This window comes from Stenella coeruleoalba, assembly GCF_951394435.1.
Source record: "Stenella coeruleoalba genome assembly, chromosome: 11".
NCBI classification, from domain to species: domain Eukaryota; kingdom Metazoa; phylum Chordata; class Mammalia; order Artiodactyla; family Delphinidae; genus Stenella; species Stenella coeruleoalba.
This window is the reverse complement of record NC_137157.1, coordinates 93800768-93825678: the sequence shown is the minus strand read 5'-3', so window position 1 is coordinate 93825678 and position 24911 is coordinate 93800768. Positions and strand designations below refer to the sequence as shown.

Here is a 24911-nt window from a genome sequence, read left to right as displayed (position 1 = left end):
TAAAGTTTCAAATTTTAAAATACATATTTGTATTCGAATTCAAGGGAGCAAATACGGCATAAGCAGTAAATAAAGGTAGAAGGTAGTTATGTCTTTTCACTTTTCGAGAAAGGGTAAAGGTATTAATTTGTTAGACTTTACTGAGTTAAGAATTTATGCTGTAAAATGTGGGGCACTAATAACATAATATTTAAAACATTAAACTGACAACAGAAGATAGTTAAAATAGTTAAAATAGTTATTGTGAAAGATAAAAAGAAAACAACAAAAGAAGTGGAGTTCAAAGAAATGGTAGCATTCATCTCTGATTAAGGATAACTATATTATACTTAATTAATTATATATACATACAATACATACTTATATATAAATAATATATGTAAATATATCTTATAATAATTTAAAAATTATGTTAAATATAGAGTAACTTCCAATTTAAATTCTAAGAATATTTAAAATAACTGTTCACTATCTTAATGAGAAACTCCTTTAACAAAAGCCTAAAGAAAGAGGAAAGTAAAAAGATGAAAAATATACCATGCAACACAAGCCAGTAGAAAATTGCTATAGTTAGTATACTGTTATAATAGAAGGCAAGAGCCGTATTGGAAATGATGAAGCATGTTTCATAATGATAGATAGAGTATCTAAACTATTAGCAATGTTTTCTAAAAAATCTTTATGTACTTAATAATACAAGTTCAACATAAGTTTGAAAAAAGTGAACTATTACAAATAGAGATTTAAACAATTCTCTCTCACTGCTTACAAACAAGCAGATATCAGTAAGGCTAAAGAAAGATTTAAACTAGACAACTAATCAATACATATATGTAGAACACATACTATATACTAGTATGGACTATTCATATTTTTTTACATAGAAATTTTCAAAAAATACACTATAAATCATATTTCCAAGCATATTCATATAAAAATATAGAAGTGGTGTCACTGCAGTAGCCGCTAGGCAAGTTTGGCAAGTGGGCACTTGAAATGTGGGCATTCAATTTTAATTAGTTAAAAAAATAATATTTTAATATTGGTTCCTCTTTCACACCAGCCACTTTTAACAAAGATGTGGAATATTTCTAGCTTCACAGAAAGTTCTCTAACCAAACAGAATGCTCTTTACTATATGCAGAAGTCAATAACCAAAACTTTGAAAATCCTTATATGGTGTTAAATTCAGTAATAAATGTCTAAGTAACAGATGGACCATAGAAATGACCACAATGAACGTTCAAAATTTTTATAAGAATTACAAGGAAAATATAAAACCAAATGTCTGTCTTGTGAAGTATTGATTGCCTTAAATGCTTACCTTACAAACTAAATAAAACAAAACAAAGCAGAAATCCAAGCATGCATCACAAGAAACTAAAAATGGAAAAGCTAAATTTAGGTGAAATTAAAACCAAATGAAGTAGAAGGAAGAAAACACTACATAGTACAAAATCAAGACAAAGAACAAAATTACAATAGAGAGGAACAAGGCCAAATGTATTCTCATTGAAAACATTTAATAAAATTGATAAAAGACTGCTGAAAGAAAGATGAGGAGAGGGAATCCCTGATGGATCAGTGGTTAAGACACCACGCTCTCACTGCCGAGGCCCCGGGTTCATTCCTTGGTCAGGGAACTAAGAGCCCACAAGCCATGCGGTGTGGCCAAAAAAAAAAAAATTTGAGAAGAAACAAGTCTTTTATGTCTATAATAAATATGGGGATACCATGTGGTTTTTACAGATAAAAAAAGCAATATTATGAAAACATTTTAGTATCTATAAAAAATAGAAAAATCCTAAATTGAAAATTACCAAAATGCATCACAAAAAATAGAAACCTGAGTAAACCTAACACATATTGTAAAGAAATTGAGTTCGTTATATAAACCTTCCCACAAAAAAGTTCTAGAAGCTCAGATGGCACTAGTAGTGAATAATAACACTTGAAAACGTAGCAGTACTCTTTCACAAAGGTCCAGGTAAAAGAAAAGGAAATGCTTCCTAAAAATAGCCTTGGTAACAACTTGTCAAGTACATAACGTAAATGAAAACTCAGTCAAATTTCTTTGGGAACACAGATAAAGAAAAACTTCAGCTTGACCTAGATATAATATATGCATTGATTTTTTAAAAAAGGACAACACATGATCATTGTGATTTTACTTCAAAATGCAAGACTGGTTTAACATATGAAAGAAATAAAGGTAATTTACTTCATAATCATTATACAGAGAAAACGTTTATCATTCCAACTGATGGAAAAACAATACAAATGTAACGTCAATTGATTATAAAATTTGTTTGAAAAATGAGAATATTATGGAACTGTTTTCATATGAGAAACTTATGATGAAAAAAACCTTAAGATGAACCTCATATTGATGAAATATTGAAATCTTTTCCTCAAAAATAGAAAAGGATACATATAGAACCTTTACTGTACCTTCTATTCGACATTGAAAATAAAATCCTAGCCTATAAAAATAAGTCAAGAAAAAAAATTGCATCTGGAAAGAAGAAATGAAGTGTGATTATTTACAAATGCAAGAGCTGTTATATAAAAATCCAGAAGACTATATATTTGAAATGACAGAATTAATACATAAAGTCAGAGAAATCATTGGCTATAAGACCAATATGTAAACCTCATTGTATTACTGTTTACAGCAGCAAAACTTACTAAAAATTTTCAAATGAGGATGTCATTTACAAAAGCATGAGAGTGAAATACCAATGTATCTTTAAGAACTCAATATAGAAAAATACAAAATATAATAGGGAGAATTTAAAGAAAACCTAATTCATAGAGAGATAAAGCATGATATTGACTGGAAGAGCCAATATTGTAAAGATGACTATCTTTACAAATTACTTTGAAGATTAAATGCAATCCCAAACATAATTCCAGGATTTTTTTAAAAACAGCTTTATTGAGGTGTAATTTACATGGCATAAAATGTATCCACTTAAAGTGTATAAATCAGTGATTTTTTTTCTTTAGTATATTCACAGAGTTTACAACCATCAACAGTAACAAACTCTAGACATTTTCATCGCCCCCAGAAGAAACATAGTAACCATCAGCAGTCATTTTCCAATCCTACCTCTGCTCAGCCCTTGGTAACCAACAATCCACTCTCTGCCTCTAGAATAGGTTTCCCTCTTCTTGATATTTCATATAAATGGACTCACACAACATGCGATCTTTTACAAAGGTTGAAGGCCATAAAAATAATGTAGAGTAAAAAAAGCCAGACACAAAAGTAACGATATCTATACTTTTTGGTGTGCATATTATATTTCAATATAATTCATTTTAAAATTTATACAATCATAATATTATTTCCATTTCATAAAAGTTAAAGTTACTCAACAGCATCCAAACTCACATTTTCTCAAGCTGATCCTTGCAATTATATGTATGGGGACGCTCACAACTGTCTGATTTAATGCCATATGGATAGAGCAGAGCACAGTTACGTTCATCAGGTGATCGGTCTGTTATACTGTAATGGAAAGAAATGCACAATTCTGTTATATCATATGAGGACAACTCATGAAACAATAGCATTTTCCATGTCACTGTAATAAAAGATAGTTTGAAAATGGGTAATGATATTTTAATATAATTTTAGTAAGAGCTTGTTATTAGGGAAATGGGCTATTGAGGAGCCCATTCTTTAATAACTATATCAACATTTTATTAACTTTCAACATCCTCCTTCATCTTTCTATAATTCAACTAAAACAAATGTTTTAATATTATTCTTAAAATTTTTATTTTTAATCTTTTCCTCCTCTATACAGTATTATTTTTAAAAACTTACTGTAGTTTGTAAGTTGAACCATTTAGCCACATCCATGGATGATCACGGCCTTTACGAAAGACTGAAATCCATGATATAATTGATAGGGACATCAGGAATTTCTAGCCCAAAATAAAGAATTTTCACTTAAATAGTCGTCATGAAAGATTTTTATTAATTTTTCAAAGGCAAGTAGTGTGTTCTTTCATAGGATCCTTAGTTTTCTGAACAAAATGAGTGTTAAGAGTCTCATCTAACAGTAAAAATATATTAAAGTTCAAAGTTTTAATACTGCCAAATACATTAACCAAGGTCAGTACTTTTGATGTAAAATTAACTCAAACAGTTATGCTTAGCAGTCTCACTGTTTTTCTTAGGTTAATAAGGAAAATTCTGATTCATGTAATTCAACTGTTACCCATGTTGTCAAAACTAACATAGCAAGGCTTTAAATAAGATTTTAGATTCTGTGACATCCATTTCTCAGGATACTGTGACCATATCAATGGATTTCTCCTCTATGTTTCTCAGAGTTTCGGTTTTAGAAGGAAATTAAGGGAATGAAACTGAGAAAATAAGTGACGCGAAAGCCAAAGATTTGGTTTCCTGGGGCTCACACCGTTCTTTGACTAGATCAACCCCCAATCACTCTGTTTCTGTGTTGCTAGAATCCAAGGGACCAGACAAGGAGTCAGAGACTCATTTCTCTCAGCTGCGCCCAGCTAGGTACAACTGTAAACACTGGAACTAATGAAAGACACAAGTCAAGGAGAACTCTGAAAGGTGGAAAGAGAAAGGTGAAATGGTTTGCGACCCTGGGGTTAAGGAACAACTATTAGGGGCATCTTATATCCACCACCCAACCGAAGAAAGTGACCTAGGCCTGCTGCTTCCCAACACCCAGCCTAGCCATTCCTCCTTGGTGTTGAGGGGAATCCTGTGGGCGACACCAGGTGAGCCTTACAAGGTGATCCAGCAGGACACCTGCTAACAAGAAGCAGCCAGAGTAAGGGCTTCTCCTCCCCCTCCACCGAGAGATACCAGAGTTGGGGGGTAGGGGTGGAGGTGGGACCAGCGAAGGGGATCCCATGACTAAAAGTACTGAACCCAGGAAGCCTCTTTATATCTGAGGGCATGAGACTCCATCTGTAACCAGAGACATTGGGTAGATTGGATTTTAAATGTTATATTTACATAATGAGCAGTGGAAATTTACAAACTACACATAAATGCAATAATATGGATGAATTGCAAAAATAGCATATGGGGGTGAGAGGAGACAGGAAGAAAAATGCATACTCTATGATTCCATGTATATGAAGTTCAAAAACAAGCAAAGAGGGGCTTCCCTGGTGGCGCAGTGGTTGAGAGTCCGCCTGCCGATGCAGGGGACACGGGTTCGTGCCCCGGTCCGGGAAGATCCCACATGCCACGGAGCGGCTGGGCCCATGAGCCATGGCCGCTGAGCCTGCGCGTCCAGAGCCTGTGCTCCGCAATGGGAGAGGCCACAACAGTGAGAGGCCCGCGTACCACACACACACACACAAAAACAACAACGAAGCAAAGAGATTCTATAATATCAAAAGTCAGGACAGTGGGTATACACGGAGGGTGGAGAAGTGATGAGAGAATACAGAGGAGTGGGGCTGCTATGAAGTGGAAACTTCTATTCCACGATCTGATATGCAATTACATGGTTCTATACATTTTGTGATCACTATGCAAAATCATGATATGTTTATTTTCCTTTATATATTGTAAAATTAAATAGCACAGTTTATTTTAGAAAATAATAGCATTTGTAGAAACATGTTTTTTTTATGAAAAGCAAGAACTGGAAATTATCAAACGTGTATTAATGGTATAAAAATATAAATAGAATATCATAAAGTTGTATTCTGTTGTTTAATGGAACATTAATAGGCCTTAAACAAACTGCAAATATGTACAAAACCACAAGTGAATCCTAGCAAATATAATATTGACTGAATCAAGCCTTTAACAAAGTGTTTGCAACATTTAGTATCTTACCTTTTCTTCTTCATTATCTATATAAAGCAGAGTAGAGTTCTTAGCAGCACAGGCCATCACACTCTCATTCCATGTTTTTTTTTCCAAATGAATACAATAGCAATTGTTGGAATATGTAAAGCACTTTTTTGGACAATGACCAGAATGACATTCTGAAGAAAGATTGTGATTTATTATCTAAAAACAATTTGAATTAAAAAAAATGAAAACTAACTTACATATATGCATAGGTATAAATATATATGTGTGTATATATATAAAACACATCTATGCACCCTCAAGGCTGGTGCATATAAAACAAACCACACTCATACATTCACAGAGTGTCAGTCTCTCACCCCCCAATTTATGTCTCCGTATAAAGCAAACACACAGAAATAGCCACTCTTTACATGTCCTGAAAATCAAGAAATGAAACCTCTGTTTTAGAATAGCAAAATTATTTGTCTCTTATCATATTACAGAGGGAGGAAATTTGAGCCAGTGGCAACAGTGGGTATGGTGATCATATTGTTGCATAGGGAGAAACACTCTCCTATAATCATTATTTATGAATATTTGTTGCCATATTTTGTAATTTATGTTCAACCCCAAAATCTATTCTTATTTTCACTAGCCTAAGATAGAGACAAAATACAAACTGTATTTATATCAGAACTTTGAAAATCATTATGTACCTTTCTGGAGCCTTTTTATCGGAGAGGAGTTATTCTGCTCCCGTATTGCAGTACCTACAAAATTAATCATTATAAAAGTTAATATTGATCTAAATAAATCATAATGATTGTAGTTTCTGAGTTGAAATTTGGTTTATTGCTTAGGATCAGAATAATCTGGAATAAAATTGATTTTACCAAGAAAAATTAAGTAATGAAGATTTGGTTGAAAAAATATTTCAAAAGCCTAAAGGCTATAAGAGATCACCATCTCTTATAGTATTTGTTTTAACCAATCTCAAGAATTAATTTGTATTTCTCAGTAAGATCTTTCAATATCCTAAAGCATGCTTTTGAGTTATGAAATCAGAATATACATTTACATACTCTCTGTAATTATTGTGTTGTATACTTTTGACAAATTCAGAATAACCATTCCACATTTAGTCTAAATGCATATATTTTAATGAGATGCCCATTCCATAATATTATGAACTGTTTAGAGGCACTGACCATCATTAAAGTGTAAAGTTCCCTTACAATTTTTCAAAAATCTACTTACAGGGAGTAAAAACTATCATTGTTACCACACTGGACATCAAAACAAGGCAGATGATTCCCAGAACCCCAGCAATGAGCTTCTCTGGAGGTGATGGTAAATCTGCAGGGAAAGAAAAGGAAACACTGAGAAAAGAGTGATGGTGACAGTTGTTTAGAAAGTTTACAAACAAGAGAACCCACATAAACAGGGAGTTACATATATAAACTTGGACCCCAAGCCCATTTCTACCACTATAATCTTTCTCTCAGAATATACCTTTGCATTTTCAGCATATATAACGCTTCATGAGTTGTTGATCAAAGACTACAAATTACAGCAATGCCAGAATAAAAGTAGTCCTCCAGTTTCACATTAGAATCCCATCTCCAACTTCAAGTTCTGTTCCTCAAAATGAAAAATATGTGAACTTATCCCCTACTCCTTCTCCAACCTCTGTACTCCAACTGCATATCCTAGAACAGTTCCATCATGTGACTATTAAATGTTTTACCTTTGCAGTGGTAGTTCTTGTCATTCCCTCGAAGATTCTGATAAAGATTTTGAAGATTTGATTCTGCATAGGTTATTTCCTGCTCAGTTATTGAAATGGAACTTTTAGTGCCCTTAGGTTTTATTTGCTGCCTCTTTGAGTTCTTGGCTACCTTCAGTTCTGCACAGGTTACTCCTTGGTTATTCATCTCTGCAGCTGAATTATGTCAGACAGTGCTCTAAGTGTACTTAGGAATGAATGGTGTATGTAAGATGAGATCCCTAGTACAGTAAAATGGGCGGGGTAGAGTCTAGTGCTCACTTCGCAGTAGAACAATCTTAAGGCCTGGTTCTAAATTCCTTAGAGCTTTAAACAAGTGTCTCATGGTAGAATACTTTTTTTTTTAAGTTATTCTACATTTGACAATATATTTTTGGTTGAAACAATGAAAAGCAATAAATTAGGGAGGAGTAAAGAAGTTCATGACTAATAATATCCTACTCAGATTCCACAGAAATATTTTAACACCATTATAATGCTTGTATTAAAATTAAAATGTTTTATTAGAAAAGAGAGATTCACCTATATTTATGATAATTTTGAAATCCAGTAATGGTTAAAGATAGAGTATTTTAAAGATGGGGAAAGTGTAATGCTGGCATGTACAACAATCTCCTACACTAAATTACATTATTTGGTGACTTACATTTACTTATGAAAAGTGTTACCAAATGGTCGTTATTTTGAATGGTTGAGGAATTCTGAGAAGACATTAAAAATTGAGGAAATACTTCATGTATTGGAAAATGTTACATGATACACTAAACTTATATATAACCTAGACAATACTGAAAATAAAACAACAGAAAAAGACTAAAAAATACTTAGTTTGTAAAAGTAATCGATAATTGACTTAATGGCTAAGATATGAACCCACAAAATAATAAACAAATATAAGTAATTTATGGAAGAACACTGTTAATTCAAACTTCCAGAAAGATCCTATAGATGTCTAAGTTAGTAAAGGTCATTTTAGTTGTATAAGTGATGGTAATTACTTATAAAAATTACTTATAAAAAAGTCCAGATAACATAACTTAATAATTCAGTCAATGGATGCTGTAGTCAGAAAGACCTGGAAATAAATTATGGCTTTGAAACTTACAAGAGTGTGACTGTTAAAAAATTATTTAGTATCTAGTAACCTATCTTACTAATCTAAAATGGAATTAAGAATAGGTAATATCCAATGCATGTAACACTGAGCACTCAACCTGACACTTATAAGTTCTCAACAAGTATCAGTTTTAATTATTATTTTAGTCACAATTTCTATGCTACTATTTCTAATTCATATCAGTTAGACCCTGTTAAGTAATTTATTAAGCAGGAGTGTCTTTAATTAGCATGGTACATTTTTTTGCAGTGTTTGTTCAAGTTTTTAAAAAATTCTTTCATTACTTACAATTAAGTTTAAATTAGCATTTAGGAAGCTACCTCATCCTGATTTTTGTTATAAAATCAGGCTGCTTTTATTGACTCTAAGTACACATATGAGGAATTATGTTTGGCTTTTGTTATGTAATGAATTCCTTTCCAAGAATCTATTTATAAAGGTTGAGCAAAATATATATTAACATACTATTACACAAAAAACCCACCTTCTACTGATTATAAAATCCCAAACTAATTGTTCCCTGCCATGATGTCTGTGGGTTTCACTTAATATTATATTGATTTATAAACCCAAATATGCAAGTGCATATGCAATTGACTAACTTCCTACAGACAATAAATTGAATACTTTGAGAAATCTTCCAACATATTTCATGTTTTATGGTTGCTTTTTACCCTGAATTATTTTAAAAAAACACCAATATTCTACTTTGATTTTGTTGTATATTAATTGTACCTCACTTGCATTACATTTAACATTTGTTATTTCCCACTAAGTGAGGTGGTCTAGTAGAGAGACAGGAGAGGAGGGACACATACCTTCTGTTGGCCAGAAAGTTGTGCATCCTTTAGTGGGGAGGTCAGGTTACTCTCATAAAAGAGGCCTGCTATAGCTGGGTAGAAAGAAGAAATTTAAAGAAGAATTTAAAAAATTAAAAGAAGAAATTTAAAAACATAAATCTAGGAAAAGAATAAATGTCTGTGACCTCCACAGACTGCCCTGTGAAGGCTCAGAGTGAAACAAGAGTGGAAAAAGTTAATTTCTCATCAATGTGTCACTTCAGGTTTGAAGAGGAAATTCTCACACATAGGCTATTTTTTTTTTAAACTTTTTTTTTTTTTTTTTTTTTTTTTTTTGCGGTACATGGGCCTCTCACTGCTGTGGCCTCTCCCGTTGCGGAGCACAGGCTCCAGATGCGCAGGCTCAGCGGCCATGGCTCACGGGCCCAGCCGCTCCGCGGCATGTGGGATCCTCCCAGATCAGGACACGAACCCGCGTCCCCTGCATCAGCAGGCGGACTCTCAACCACTGCACCACCAGGGAAGCCCTCACACATAGGCTATTTTGAAGACAGTTTACCTCATCACAAACCTCCAGAAACTAGGAGACTTTGGGCTCCAGTTGAAAGGACAAATGGACCTCTAAGTGTGTCATTTAGATTTTCCATTTTCAAATGTCTCTGAGAAATTGTTTTCACATTCTACAAGATCTGAGGAGATGGCGGCTTAGCCACCCTGCAGTTATCTTATTTCCATCTCAATCATGAACACTGCAACTTCAAATACCTCAAGTTTTACTTTTAAACTAGTTGCTAAATCTTGGCAGTACATACACTATTTCCTCATATCCATTATTATTTCATTTCTATTGTCATGGAAGAAATTCTAAAAGCCATAATCCCATTTTCAACATATTTAAGGATATTTGTCACTAATTATCCTGAGGAATTTCTACATTCTCAACCATACTCTACCTGGCACAAAGTCCATCGTTTTCAAAATACCATCTCTATTTCTCTGCCCTAGTTCTTATGTTCCATTTTATTCTTATTAAATAAATAATTTAATCTGCAGATTTCCTCTGATAAAAATAAATGCCCCTTGAAAGGATAAAACACAAACAATAGTAAACTGTATCACCATGACATAGGTAGAAATATTAAATAACTACTCATTATATCATTCATGAATTCATCCTCCAATCATGACTAGTTGTCTATATTACACTAGGAATATATATATATATATATATATATTTTTTTTTTTTTTTGGTGGTACGTGGGGCTCTCGCTGTTGTGGCCTCTCCTGTTGTAGAGCACAGGCTCTGGATGCGCAGGCTCAGCGGCCATGGCTCACGAGCCTAGCCGCTCCGCAGCATGTGGGATCTTCCCAGACCGGGGCACGAACCCATGTCCCCTGCATCGGCAGGCGGACTCTCAGCCACTGTGCCACCAGGGAAGCCCTACACTAGGAATATTTGATGTAACGATATAAACCCAAGTCAAACTATGCAGTTCAAGAAAAGGTAATTTTTAAAAATATCACCTAACCAAACAATGGGAAGGGGAGGAAAAGAAGGCTTAAACCACAAGATAAATGGCACATGCAAATGAAAATGACAAGAAAGTATGGGTAGCAATACTCATATCAGACAAAATAGACTTTAAAACAAAGTTCATAATGAAAGACAAAGGACACTATATAATGATAAAAGGATCAATACAAGAAGAGGATATTACACTTGTTAACATGTATGCACCCAATATACTTAGGAGAATCTAAATACATAAAACAAACACTACAGACGTAAAGAGAGAAATTGATGGGAATAAAATAATAGTAGGAGTCTTTAATACCCCACTGACATCACTGGACAGATCTTCCAGACATAAAAAGCAATAAGGCAAAGGAGATCCTAAATGACACAATAGAACAGTTGAACTTAATTGATGTCTACAGGATGTTACATACAAAAAAACCATAATACACACTCTTTTTTAAGTGCACATGGAACGTTCTCAAGGATAGGCCACATAGTAGGACACAAAACAAGCCTCAAGACATGTAAGGGATAGAAATTATTTCAAACATCTTTTCTGACCACAACCATATGTAACTAGAAATCAACCACAGGAAAAAAATGAGAAAAAAAAAATGATTACATGGAGACTAAACAACATGATACTAAAAACCAATGGGTCAGAATGAAATGAAAGAGAAAATCAGAAAATACCTGGAAAGAAATGACAATGAAAAGACAACCTTACAAAATCTATGGGACACAGCAAAAGCAGTTCTAAAAGGGAAGTTTACAGCAATACAGGCCTTTCTCAAGAAAGAAGAAAATCTCAAGTAAACAACCTAAGCTACCACCTAAAAGAATTAGAAAAACAGGAACAAAAAAACCCAAAGTCAGCAGAAGGAAGGAAATAACACACATCAGAGAGGAAATAAATAAAATAGAGATAAAGAACAATAGAAAGATCAATAAAGCCAAGAACTGTTTCTCTGAAAAGATAAACAAAATTGACATACCTCTAGCCAGGCTCACCAAGAAGAATAGAGAGAGGAGCCAAAAAAAAAAAAAAAAAGAAAAAGGAGGAATAACAACTGATACCAGAGAAATACAAAAAATCATAAGAAAATACTATGAACACTTATGTCAACAAATTGGACAACCCAGAAGAAATGGACAAGTTTTTAAAATGGACAACCTGCCAAAACTGAGTCAAGAAGAAAGAGAAAATTTGAACAGGATGATCACTAGAAGTGAAATACAATCTGTAATTTTTTAAAAAACTCCCTGTAAATAAAAGTCCAGGTCTCGGTGGCTTCACTGGGGAATTTTACCAAATATACAAAGAACTTATACCAATCCTTCTCAAAGTATTCCAAAAGACTGAAGAGGAGGGAACTCTCCCAAAGTCATTCTAGGAAGCCACCAACATCCTGATATCAAAAGCAGACAAAGATATTACAAAAAAAAAGAAAAGGACAGGCCAATATCTTTGATGAATATGGATGCAAAAGTCCTCACAAAATATTAGTAAACTGAAGCAACAATACATAAAAAGGATCATATGCTGTGATCAAGTTAGATTCATTCCAGGGTTGCAAGAACGGTTCAACAAATACAAATCAATCAATGTGATATGCCACATAAACAAAAGAAAAGACAACAACCACTGATCATCTTGATAGATGCAGAAAAAGCATTTAATAAAATTCATGATAAAAACTTTCACCAAAGTGGGTATGGAGGGACTATACCTCAACATAATAAAAGCAAACCCATAGTTAATATAATACTCAACAATGAAAAACTGAAAGCCTTCCAGCTAAAATCTGAAAGAAGACAAGGATGCCCATTCTCACCAGTTCTGTTCAACACAGTATCAGAAGTCCTAGCCATAGCAATCAGACAAGAAACATAAATAAAAGGTATCCAAATTGGAAGGGAAGAGGCAAAATTGTCACTATATGCAGATGACATGATACTATGTATGTAGAAAACCCTAATGACTCCAACACAAAAACCACTAGAACTAATAAACAAATTCAGCAAAGTAGCAAGATACAAAATTAATACACAGAAGTCTGTTGCATTTCTTTGCACTAACAATAAAATACCAGAAAGAATGTAAAAAAAAAAATCCTGTTTAAAATTGCATCCAAAAAAAATCCTGTTTAAAATCGCATCCAAAAAAAAAACCTAGAAATAAACCTAACCAAGGAGGTGAAAGACCTATACACTGAGAACAATAAAACATTGGTAAAGGAAACTGAAGATTATTCAAAGAAATAGAAAGTTATTTCATGCTCTTGAATTGGAGGAATTAATACTGTTAAAAGGGTCATACTACCCAAAGCAATCTACAGACTTAATGCAATCTCTATCAAATTACCCATGACATTTTCCACAAAACTGTAACAAATAATCCTAAAATTCATATGGAACCAGAAGAGACCCAGAACTGCCAAAATAATCCTGAGGAAAAATAACAAATCTGGAGGCAGAACCTTCTCAGACTTCAGACAATACTACAAAGCTACAGTAATCAAAATAGTGTGATATTGGCACAAAAATAGTCATATGGATGAATGGAACAGAATAGAGAGCCCAGAAATAAACCCACACACCTATGGTCAATTAATCTTTGACAAAGGGGGCAAGAATATATAATGGAGCAAAGACAGTCTCTTCAGCGAGTGGTATTGGGAAAGCTGGACAACCAGCTTAAAACACTCCCTCACACTATACACAAAAATAAACTCAAAATGGTTTAAAATGGTTTAAAACTCCTAGGAGAGAACAAAGGCAAAACATTCTTTGACATAAATCATAGCAATATTTACTTAGGTCAGTCTCCCAAGGCAAAAGAAATAAAAGTAAAAATAAACAAATGGGACCTAATGAAACTTCAAAGCTTTTGCACAGCAAAGGAAACCATAAACAAGACGAAAAGACAACCCTCAGAATGGGAGAACATAGTTGCAAACAAAGCAACGGAGAAAGGAGTAATCTCCAAAACATACAAACAGCTCATGCAGCTCAATATCAAAAAAACCCAAACAACCCAATCAAAAAATGGGTGGAAGACCTGAACAGACATTTCTCAAAGAAGACAAACAGATGGCCAACAAACACATGAAAAGATGCTCAACATCACTAATTATTAGAGAAATGCAAATCAAAACTACAGTGAGGTATCACCTCACACCTGTCAGAATGGCCATCATCAAAAAGTCTATAAATAACAAATGCTGGAGAGGGTGTGGAGAAAAGGGAACTCTCCTACACTACTGGTGGGAATGTAAATTGATGTAGCCACTATGGAGAATAGTATGGACGTTCTTAAAAAAACTAAAAATAGAGTTACCATATGATTTAGCAATCTCACCCCTGGGCATATATCCAGAGAAAAACATTATTCGAAAAGACATATGAACCCAATGTTCATAGCAGCACTATTACAATAGCCAAGGCATGGAAGCAATCTAAGTGTTCATCAACAGATGAATGCATAAAGAAGATGTGGCACGTATATACAATGGAATATTACTCAGCCATAAAAAGAAACGAAATTGAGTTATTTGTAGTGAGGTGGATGGACCTAGAGTCTGTCATACAGAGTGAAGTAAGTCAGAAAGAGAAAAACAAATACCGTATGCTAACACATATATATGGAATCTAAAAATTAAAAAAAAGGTCATGAAAAACCTAGGGGTAGGACGGGAATAAAGACGCAGACCTACTACAGAATGGACTTGAGGACACAGGGAGGGGGTAGGGTAAGCTGGGACGAAGTGAGAGTGTAGCACTGACATATATACACTACCAAATGTAAAATAGATAGCTAGTGGGAAGCAGCCGCATAGCACAGGGAGATCAGCTCGGTGCTTTGTGACCACCTAGAGGGGTGGGATAGGGAGGCTGGGAGGGAGGGAGACTAAAGAGGGAAGAGATATGGGGATATATGTATATGTATAGCTGATTCACTTTGTTATAAAGCAGAAACTAACACACCATTGTAAAGCAATTATACTCCTATAAAGATGTTAAAACAAACAGTTTGCTAACTTTATTTAATAAATTAATATTAATATGAGCTCTCATAGGGAGAACACTCACTCCCAAAGAATTTGTGGGTGGTGAATTTTCCTCACTTCTAATACATTTAAAGGTTGAAAATTTAACTAAAGTATTGTGAGTGCAGTAAAAAAAAAAAACTTTAACAATAATTTGTAAAATTTTATAAAGGCAACAGAATATTTTGTACTTCTTTAATTAATTAGGATTCAATCACAACATGTATTAGGAAAACAGCTGCTATATATTAAACTCACAGACGTAAGTTTTCCCAGATGAACAGTTACAAGCATAAACATAATTTCCTTCGATATATGGACAACCATCGTTCTCCATTTCCAAGAATCTGTGAAAAAAATTGTAAAGCAAGGTGTGATATCCGCAAATGCCAATTTTATCTCAAGCTTAAAATTAGAAAGGACAAACAAAATGAGAAACAATAAAGGAACAAACTAATCAAAACAAGAATTAAACCCTGAAGATTGACAGTCTTTAATTACAAAATATTAAGCTTAACACAAAATACCGAACAGTATCTAATCCTATCCTGTTTATTTAAGTAGAATTATAAGCCAATATGATAGAAGTTTATGGATTTATCAGCTTGCCTAAAACTATGCATAAGTTTCTCCTAAGAGTCCAGTAAAGTTAAAAAAGTAAAGGCCCTAAAGGTGATATTATTTAGAAAGAACTGGAAATTTTCCCCCAATTAAATCCCACAGACTGATCCTCAAAAACCGTAATGATTTCCTTTTTCTTGGTTGCTCTTTCTGTGCCCTACACACGTAACGCACACACACATACATGCACATACACACGAATTGTCATATACTCTCAGAAAAGTTCAGTTATCAAAACACTATACACTCAGGCTTTCAGTTACTGTGACGCCATCTTCCCTTAACCAGGATTTATTGGTTTCATTGATTTTGAGACCTATCCAGCCTTTCATTTCAAGCATGGATAAAATTTCCAATTGGGAAAAGAAATCATAAACCAGAAATGTGTGCATATTATAATCCACTCCTTTCTGGCTCAACTGTTATTGGTTAAAGTTCTCCCAAGGGCTTGCACCACATCCACTTAGTATTAATAAGATTTTTTCTCAAGGTATCTCATTTGTTAATGTGGTTTTCTTCTAGCATTAAATGTTCAAAAAGTGGAGTTTCTCCCTAAGAAAATTGAGTCAAAGTAAGAAAATATCATACACTTTTGAGAACCTTCAGTTTTCCCAAATTATGGTGTCAATCACTAATGCTTTGAAACCAGATATAGTTATAGTATAACAAAAAAAACAGAAGTGTCTGCCCTACCAGCTCTTCCTTGATACCGATCTTTAGAAGGTGAGAATTCAGCTCTGCACAGGCAGCATGGCTCTCCGCCCGGGTTTTGGATTTATTGGAAAGATGATAAGAGCTATTTCCAAATCCAAGCCAGTGGGTTGAACAAAGATCACAGGAACATTCTAGAAAATGTAAACATATTTAATGTGTACTCTGAATAACTACTACTAACACAATTACTATATCTTTGTGTTTGTTTTACAGATGGATATTAGATAGAAAGCAAAACAAGCATTTTTTGTAACATTCCTGGGCAAGTTTTACACAAACCATAGTTAACAATAATTAATATTTAGCTCATGTTTTGAATTTTTCTACTAAAAATTTGTTATAAAATTTTACCCACAAGGAAAATGCATCCCAAATAATATTATACAATTGTTTGATGTGATTAAAATTATATATGCAGGGCTTCCCTGGTGGCGCAGTTGTTGAGGGTCCGCCTGCCGATGCAGGGAACACGGGTTCGTGCCCCGGTCCGGGAAGATCCCACATGCCGCGGAGCGGCTGGGCCCGTGAGCCATGGCCGCTGAGCCTGCGCGTCCGGAGCCTGTGCTCCGCAACGGGAGAGGCCACAACAGTGAGAGGCCCGCGTACCGCAAATAAATAAATAAATAAAAATTATATATGCATATTGAAAAGTCTAAAAAATATATAATCATATGAACACAAAAAGCAATTAATGAACTATTGCACTTTTGTCAGAAATTTTTATTATTAATTATTTTAAATATATGGAATAAAATTCAGTAACTAATTTCACAAAAACTTATACTTCAACTGTTTAATAAACATATGCAATTTGCATATTTTAATAATCTTTTTTATAATCATCAAAAACATACAGTTAGGGAAGGGGATCAAGGCAGTGGAGTAGGAGAATGTGGAACTCATCTCCCCCCACAAACACATCAAAAATACATCTACATGTGGAACAGTTCTCATGGAAAGCTAACTGGAAACTAGCAGAACTACACAACCAAAGTTGCAAGAAACCTATAACTGGGTAGGATGGGAAAAAATGACATTGGCTCGGGACCTGCACCCCTGGGAGGGATCTGAAAAAAAAAAAAAAAAAAGGACTCTCAACCTGAGGAGCGAGCAGGGTGAGCCACAATCTAGGCATCCTAGTCCTGGGTCCTGCACAAAGGAGACAAGCCCTCTTGCCTGCTGGGAAAACTGCTGAGCCTGCGCGTCCGGAGCCTGTGCTCCGCAACGGGAGAGGCCACAACAGGGAGAGGCCACAACATTGAGAGGCCTGCGTACCGCAAAAAAAAAAAAAAAAAAAGCAACCTCAAAGCAATGAATAGCCAACTAAATGACACAGAAGAATGAATAAGTGATCTAGAAGATAGAAAAATGGAAATCACCCAATCAGAACAGTAGACAGAAAGACAAGGAAAGAAAAACAAAAGCAACGTATGAGATCTATGGGATAATATAAAGCATGCCAACGTACACATAATAGGGGTTCCAGAAGGAGAAGAGAGAAAAAAGGGGATGAAAAGTGTATTTGAAGAAATTATGGCTGAAAACTTCCCAAACCTCAAGAAGGAAACAGATATACAGGAACAGGAAGCACAGAGGCTCCCAACTCTCAGCCATAAAGAGAAGGAAATCTTCCATTTGCAACAAAATGGATGGACCTTGAGGGCATTATGCTAAGTGAAATAAGTCAGACAAATACACTATGATTTTACTTATATGGAATCTAAAAAAAAAAGTCATAGAAACAGACAGATTTGTGGTTGCCAGAGGTGAGGTGTGGTGGTGAGGGAAGTAGGTGAAAATGGTCAAAATGTACAAACTTCCAGTTGTAAAATAAATAAATTCTGGGAAGGTAAAGTGTGGTGACTATAGGTAATAATACCATGTTGTATATTTGAAAGTTGATAAGAGAGTAGATCTTAAAAGTCCTCATCAGGACTTCCCTGGTGGCGCAGTGGTTAAGAATCCGCCTGCCAAAGCAGGGGACACGGGTTCGAGCCCTGGCCCGGGAAGATCCCACATGCCTCGGGAAGATCCCACATGCCTCGGAGCAACTAAGCCTGTGCGCCGCAACTACTGAACCTGTGCTCTAGAGCCCGTGCGCCACAACTACTGAAGCCCGAATGCCTAGAGCCCACGCTCTGCAACAAGAAAAGCCACCACATTGAGAAGCCCACGCACCACAGCAAACAGTAGCCCCCGCTCGCTGCACCTAGAGAAAGCCCGCACGCAGCAACGAAAATCCAACACAGCCAAAAATAAATAAATAAAATTTAAAAATAAAGTAGTCCTCTTATTAAAAAAAACAGTCCTCATCAAAAGAAAAAAAATTATAACAATATATGGTGATGGATTTTAACTAGACTTATTTTGATGATCATTTCAGAATATATACAAATGTCAAATCATTATATTGTACCCCTTAAACTAATATAATGTTGCATGTCAATTATAGCTCAAAAAATTCTCTTTGAGGTAAATAGTAAAGAGTATAACAGAGAAGGCATATGTTTGCTTTTGCTCATCACAATTTCACCAACAGTGTATGAGTCTTCCTTTAATCTGCTCATTTTTCTAACTTTTTAAAATTTTCATATTTTAAAAAATCTATACTAATCTTTGAAATTTGAAATAATGTACCATTATTTAATTACAATTTTTTCTAATTGCCCGTGAAAGTGAGCATCTTTTCATATATTAATTATACTTTAAATTTCTTCTTTAAGATTTTCTCTCATTCATATCTTGCTTCCACCCTCAGCCTACAAATTGTTCTTTTTTTCTTTTTCTTTCTTTCTCCCATTAATTATTCAACTGCATGGGCTCCTTTTGCAATCATTCAAAAGCAATTTAGTATGCAGAACAGAAACATACTTCTGAGCAATTTGCTGTGATATTTTGCTGCTCATTATGAAATAATAACCAGAATCATAACATATTATTTTTTTACTTCAGTTTTTATTTTCCCACTGTTTACACACCCTCAATGACCTGATTTTTTCTCTCCCAAATAAAACTTTATTACTTTATTCCTTGCCTCAGGCTCTGTTTCTTAAAACATCCAGGAAAAGACTAAGTTTGTGTTTGGTCCTTTTGTACTTTCCATATCAGTTTTTGTGTCTTTAATTCCACTTTTCAAGGCTTTACATATTTGAAAGACATCTAATTTTCATTCTGTATCTGATACTTCAATTACCTGGATGTATTAGCATCTAATTTCTTTGTTATCTCAGCTAAGTACTGTTACGACTTTTTCCCTATGCAATTTGGTATTTTAAATTAATTTTTATATATGACAATCATCTGGACCTGAGCTAGTGTCCTTTTCTTAGATGGATCATCTGCATGTACTTTCTCTGTGATGATTTGGGGTCCTACCAACCCAGGATCACACAGGGAATATAACCTTAAATTCTAAGTGAGTCTGCCTAAGAAATTACAGAAAGGTCTGTATAGTCAACTAGAACTTGAGCTAATATAGAAAAAACTGTTTTAATATCCTCAAGCTTTACATGAGAAACTAATTTTTAACTCTTTTGCTCAAGCTAAGTGAAAGCCTCATTCTCTGTCTCTGTTGTAGTGGTTCAATCCAGACTGTACAGTTATTAAAACTGGAAATAACCCCAGAGAGTGGTAACTTCAGAGTCAGAATGCTTCTCTCGTTTCAAGCTTTCTCTCCATCTTTGGCCCTTGATGATTTCCGCTGTTTTATCAGAAACCTAGATGTAAAACTAAAATTTAAATTAAAAAAATTGTGTCCATCTAGACATCTGGATCTAATGAGGAGAAAAAGGGAAGCTGAACTTCACTAATACATAAACTTAGATGCCTGAGCTGTTAAGCACCATCCCTTAGGTAGAAATTAGAGCAGCAACTCTGGTTCCCTGCCACCTGTCGACTGTAACCCTGAACCTCTTCCTTCCTACGAGAGAAGTAGAGCTTGAATTGCATCTCTTGACTTTTAAAGCTAGAAATTCAACTAAAGTAGTAGTAAAGGAATAAGAAGTAAAAATAAAAAAGAAATAGGACTTTTTTATTTTATTTTATTTTATTATATTTTATTGTTAAAAAACAATAAATTGCTTTTTATTTCCAAAGAGGACTATGGAAAGACTAGGAAAACATTAGTACAAAACAAAGCTATGTGAGAATTTACCTCTGAGGAATAGGACTAAAGAGAGGAAGAAGAGTTAGCTTCACTGCTTTTAATTATGTCTTCCTGTGCTATTTTTTTTTTTTTCTTTTTTTTTTCTTTTTTTTTTTTTGCGGTACGCAGGTCTCTCCCTGTTGTGGCCTCTCCCGTTGCGGAGCACAGGCTCCGGACGCGCAGGCTCAGCGGCCATGGCTCACCGGCCCAGCCGCTCTGCGGCATGTGGGATCTTCCCGGACCGGGGCACGAACCCGCGTCCCCTGCATCGGCAGGCGGGCTCCCAACCACTGCGCCACCAGAGAAGCCCTTCCTGTGCTATTTTTAAATCCACTTGGTTGAGTTACAATTTACACACAATAAATTACATTGTTTTGAAGTACACACTTTGATGAGTTTTGATGAATGAATATACCTTTGTAACTTCCTCCCCATTTAAAATTTAGAATATTTCCATCACCTCAAAAGTTAACTCATGTCAATTCCCAACTAATGCCCCACACCTGCTTTACCCAAGCAACCACAGATCTGATTTACATCACTGTAAATTATTTTTTACCTTTGTATGCAATGCGTATACACACAATCCTTCAATATCAACTCGTTTGCATCTTATGTCACTCAACATAATGTTTTTGAGTTTTATTCAGGTTGTGTGTATAGGGATTTCATTCTTTTTCATTGCTGACTTGTCCATCATATGACTAACCCACAATTTGTAATCCATTCATCTGGTGATTTACTTTTGGATTGCTTATAATTTTTAGTTTTTATAAATAAATTGTCTATAAACATTTTTGCACATGTCTTATGTGGACATATGTCTTCATGTCTCTTTTTTAAATGTTTAAGAGTGAAATTGTTGGGGATTTGCACCAGTACAGTTAACTCCATGTCCTTGTTACCGTCAGTCCTTTCAAATTGTAACCATTTTGGATGGTTGTGTAGTGGTAACTCACTGGGGTCATAATTTGCATTTCCTTAATTATTTACTATTTGATTGCTTTTTATTTTCAGATTAGGTGAATTGAAGAAAAACAAGCAATATGAACAGCTAATATTTGGCATTAATATTTTTTTTCTGGGAGACATCAAGAAGTTTTGAAAAGCAATCACTAATTTAAATAAAAAATTAACAGCTGCTGGGTCTAGTCTCCTGTTTATTGCATCTATTGAGATTTTCCCTTTTTTATTCAAAGAATTTATTTTTAATAAGACTTTCAATTAGTTCTTTCCATATTTTTACTCCATTATTTTAATTTCCTTCCATTTCCTTTTTTTTTTAATTTGCTTATAGGGACTATTCATCAGGAATACTCATGAGGAATGCCTTTAGTCTCAATGACGAAGGAACCCTACACTTTTGGTTTTTGTGTGTGGAAGAGATATTTTTCTTGGCAAATGCATCTGTGCTGAGAATCTTACACTGTTCATGAAAAAGCAAATATTTCTCTGAAAAGACGACAGAGGGGAACCATCCCGACTTCCTGAAAAAACAGACTCAATTAGGAAAGTTCTCTCTTTCCCTCTCCTCCTCTTCCCCCCCCCACTGTGCCCCACCCCTGCTGTTTTTTAAGTGCTTAATTTACTGATAAGGATTTGAATAAACCCGCGATAAGTGAAAAAAAGAGAATTGAAAACAAAAACAGCTTTCTATATTATGGCTATTGTATCTGGATGTATAAAAAAATTAATGTAAAATTTATATGCTTGTAATGTCATAAATGTTAGAGGAATAATATCCATCAGAGAAAGCTAGAAAGAAAAAAGTGTTAATGAGACACAACTCCCTTGCTTTTCATTTGTTTTCTTTTTGCCTTTTTGACCCTCTTCACACATTTCTCTCGCCCCCCACCTTAATATAATTTAAATCCCATTTTCTCCTAATAATAATCAAATTGCAAACAATAATTATCTTTTATACATAATACTTTGGGTCTTTTCACATTCTCTTATGTCTTCTTTCTTATTTTGCCCAATATTAATATTTCCTTGATAAAACATTGACCATACCATAAAACAGCATTTTTCTATCATGATTCACGAAGTTTTGTGGCTGTCAGGAAGGCAAACCCTTTAGTTCCAATGATCAATATTAGAAGTGGATTGAACAGAGAGAATACTCACCACCATTTTTAGAAGATAGTGTGGAAACAGGTGATCTTTTTCAGTTTTGTTCTTCTCTGCTAGAAAATACTGTGGTAAAAATTATGGTAGTAATTAGTTCTGTATAGGATAAAATAATTAAGACAACGTAAAAATCAGTCTTGAAAGCAAATCATTGAAATGTATTATGTTACTGATTTTAATAAAAACAGATTATTTTCTTAATTACTTACAGTTTGCAAGCGAGGCACCCACTGTTGTCATCCAGACCACACACAAGATCCCTAGACTCCCAGTCACCAGTTGCCATGCTGTAGGTCGGTGGTGTAACCCTAAAGAAAACAGAAACAATGATGAAGTTCCATCGTTTCCCAGAAGTCATCAAATGTAAAATTTAAGACCATTGTGTTTCACCCTTAGAGGGCAACCATTCATTTTCTAATTCTTGAATGAGTTCATCCTGAATAAAACTATTTCTCAGCCACATTGAGAACCCTAGTTCTTTGATACCCAAATTTCCTCCCTATTAGCTTCTTGTTGACTTCAGTTCTTTCTTAACAGAAATGGACATACATTTCGTATGTACCTTTCTTGAGTCTTCCTCTACTCAAGCCTTATATGTTGCTTTTCTCTATGATAGACTTTTCACCCCCATCATCTCTATTTGCAACCTTACCTACTGAGTCTTTCCCACCCATTTCCATCCTCTTCTGGAATATCCAGCCTTTTAATCTAATTTCATTATGGACGTTGTCCTCTGAAGTGATCAAGAGACAATTCAATGCCATATATGATCTGACTTTTACTGGATTAAACATTATTTTTCTTAATGGTGAGTAAGATGATTAACTACTTAGTCACTTAAGCTAGAAACCTTGTTATCTTATTCTACTCATTTCTCACCTTACCTCCAACTTTCAGTTAATCATGAAGTCATATAAGCTCTACCGCCAAAATACTTTTTTTCTCTATAATCTGTCTTTCCCCTAACAAATTCTGTTAGTTCTTTGAAGCTAAGTGGTTATTGCTTCTTCATCTTTGTAGGTACCCTAAGTCCAGAGCAGGCCCACAGAACAAATTCAGACATAGTTGTGGGACTGAGTTATATTGAACTGAATGGAAGACTAATATCAAGAATTATTTTAAAATAACACAAAAAAAGGAATAGAATTTTCACAGTAGTTCTTACAAGTAATGCAATTCTGTAGGAATTTGAATCAATGCTATTTTAGAGGAAAGGAACATAGTGAAGGACTATTTAAGAGACAAACAATTCCATGGTAATATCCTAAAATAATTAAGGAGAGTGTTGAAGATAGATAATTAGTGTAATGAGGCAATTTTATAGTGGTTTTGAGAGAAGTAATCTTCTAAACCCAAGAATCAAGATCTAGCAAATAACAAAATATACATAATATTGTACCTTTTCTTTTTTTCCTAAACAACCATTTTCTGTGCTGAAGGTGAGAGGGCCTTGGAAACTTCAGTTCCGTGTAGTTTACTTGCTGTTCACTTGATTTGACACTTCTCTGGTTTGTCTTGGGTATTTTTTGCTTCTGTTGAGATTTGGAAAATCTTGGTTCTGTGTAGGTTACCTCTTGCTTGTTTACAATACCCTTGTTTTGCTTACTCTTAAACATTATTTTTTGGAAAGACTTAGATTGTTTCAGCTCAATCTTGATATCTTTCTGTGTCTCTCTTTAATATCTATGCAATAGAGAAATGTGAGGAAAAGAGTTACATGGTGACTGTATCAGCTCAGACAGTGAAAATTGCCTTCATTCTGATGTACAAGTAAACATTTAGGTATAACATTAAAAGGGTAAGAAAGGGAGGAAATGAGAGACTAAATCTCTCTCCCAACTTTGCAGTCCTTCTTCAGAAGAATAATTTTATTCCCCTTTAATGAGATTATACATTTCATTTCCTCTTTGAATCCGGTTTTGAAAGGAGCAGATTAAGGAGTAGATATGTTTTCCCCTCTCAACATTCTCTGTATAATGAATCATGTTGACAATGTGTAGCCTATGGCTAAAACACAACTACATTAACAAAGTGTTGATTATTTAAATTTAATATTAAAGTTTTTATTTCAAATCAGGTTGGCATAAAGTTTATTGTGTCACTGAAATAACCCATTACTCAGGAGATTCTTTACTAATAGAGGAAAACCCCAACTCTTTCAAGAACTGGGTAGAGTCTACATTTGTACAATAACCATGTATCTCTCAATCTGCCAGCCTAACGTC

The 24911-nt window shown here is 34.6% G+C and overlaps 2 protein-coding genes across 2 annotated transcripts in view; one reads left to right on the top strand and one right to left on the bottom strand.

Moving 5' to 3' along the window:
• LOC307194431 (macrophage mannose receptor 1-like) overlaps positions 1-24911 on the top strand; it is a gene marked incomplete at its 3' end in the record, with an annotated part of 193115 nt that overhangs the window by 156584 nt on the left and 11620 nt on the right. The window lies entirely within an intron of this gene.
• Positions 3072-7871, bottom strand: LOC307193642 (NKG2-A/NKG2-B type II integral membrane protein-like). The gene is made up of 6 exons (XM_079935917.1): positions 7554-7871; positions 7064-7162; positions 6523-6576; positions 5846-5997; positions 3836-3936; positions 3072-3514 (listed from the first exon to the last, which is right to left on the bottom strand). Exons 1-6 carry the CDS (start codon positions 7738-7740, stop codon positions 3394-3396), a joined length of 714 nt encoding a protein of 237 aa, XP_079792043.1. The 5' UTR covers positions 7741-7871; the 3' UTR covers positions 3072-3393.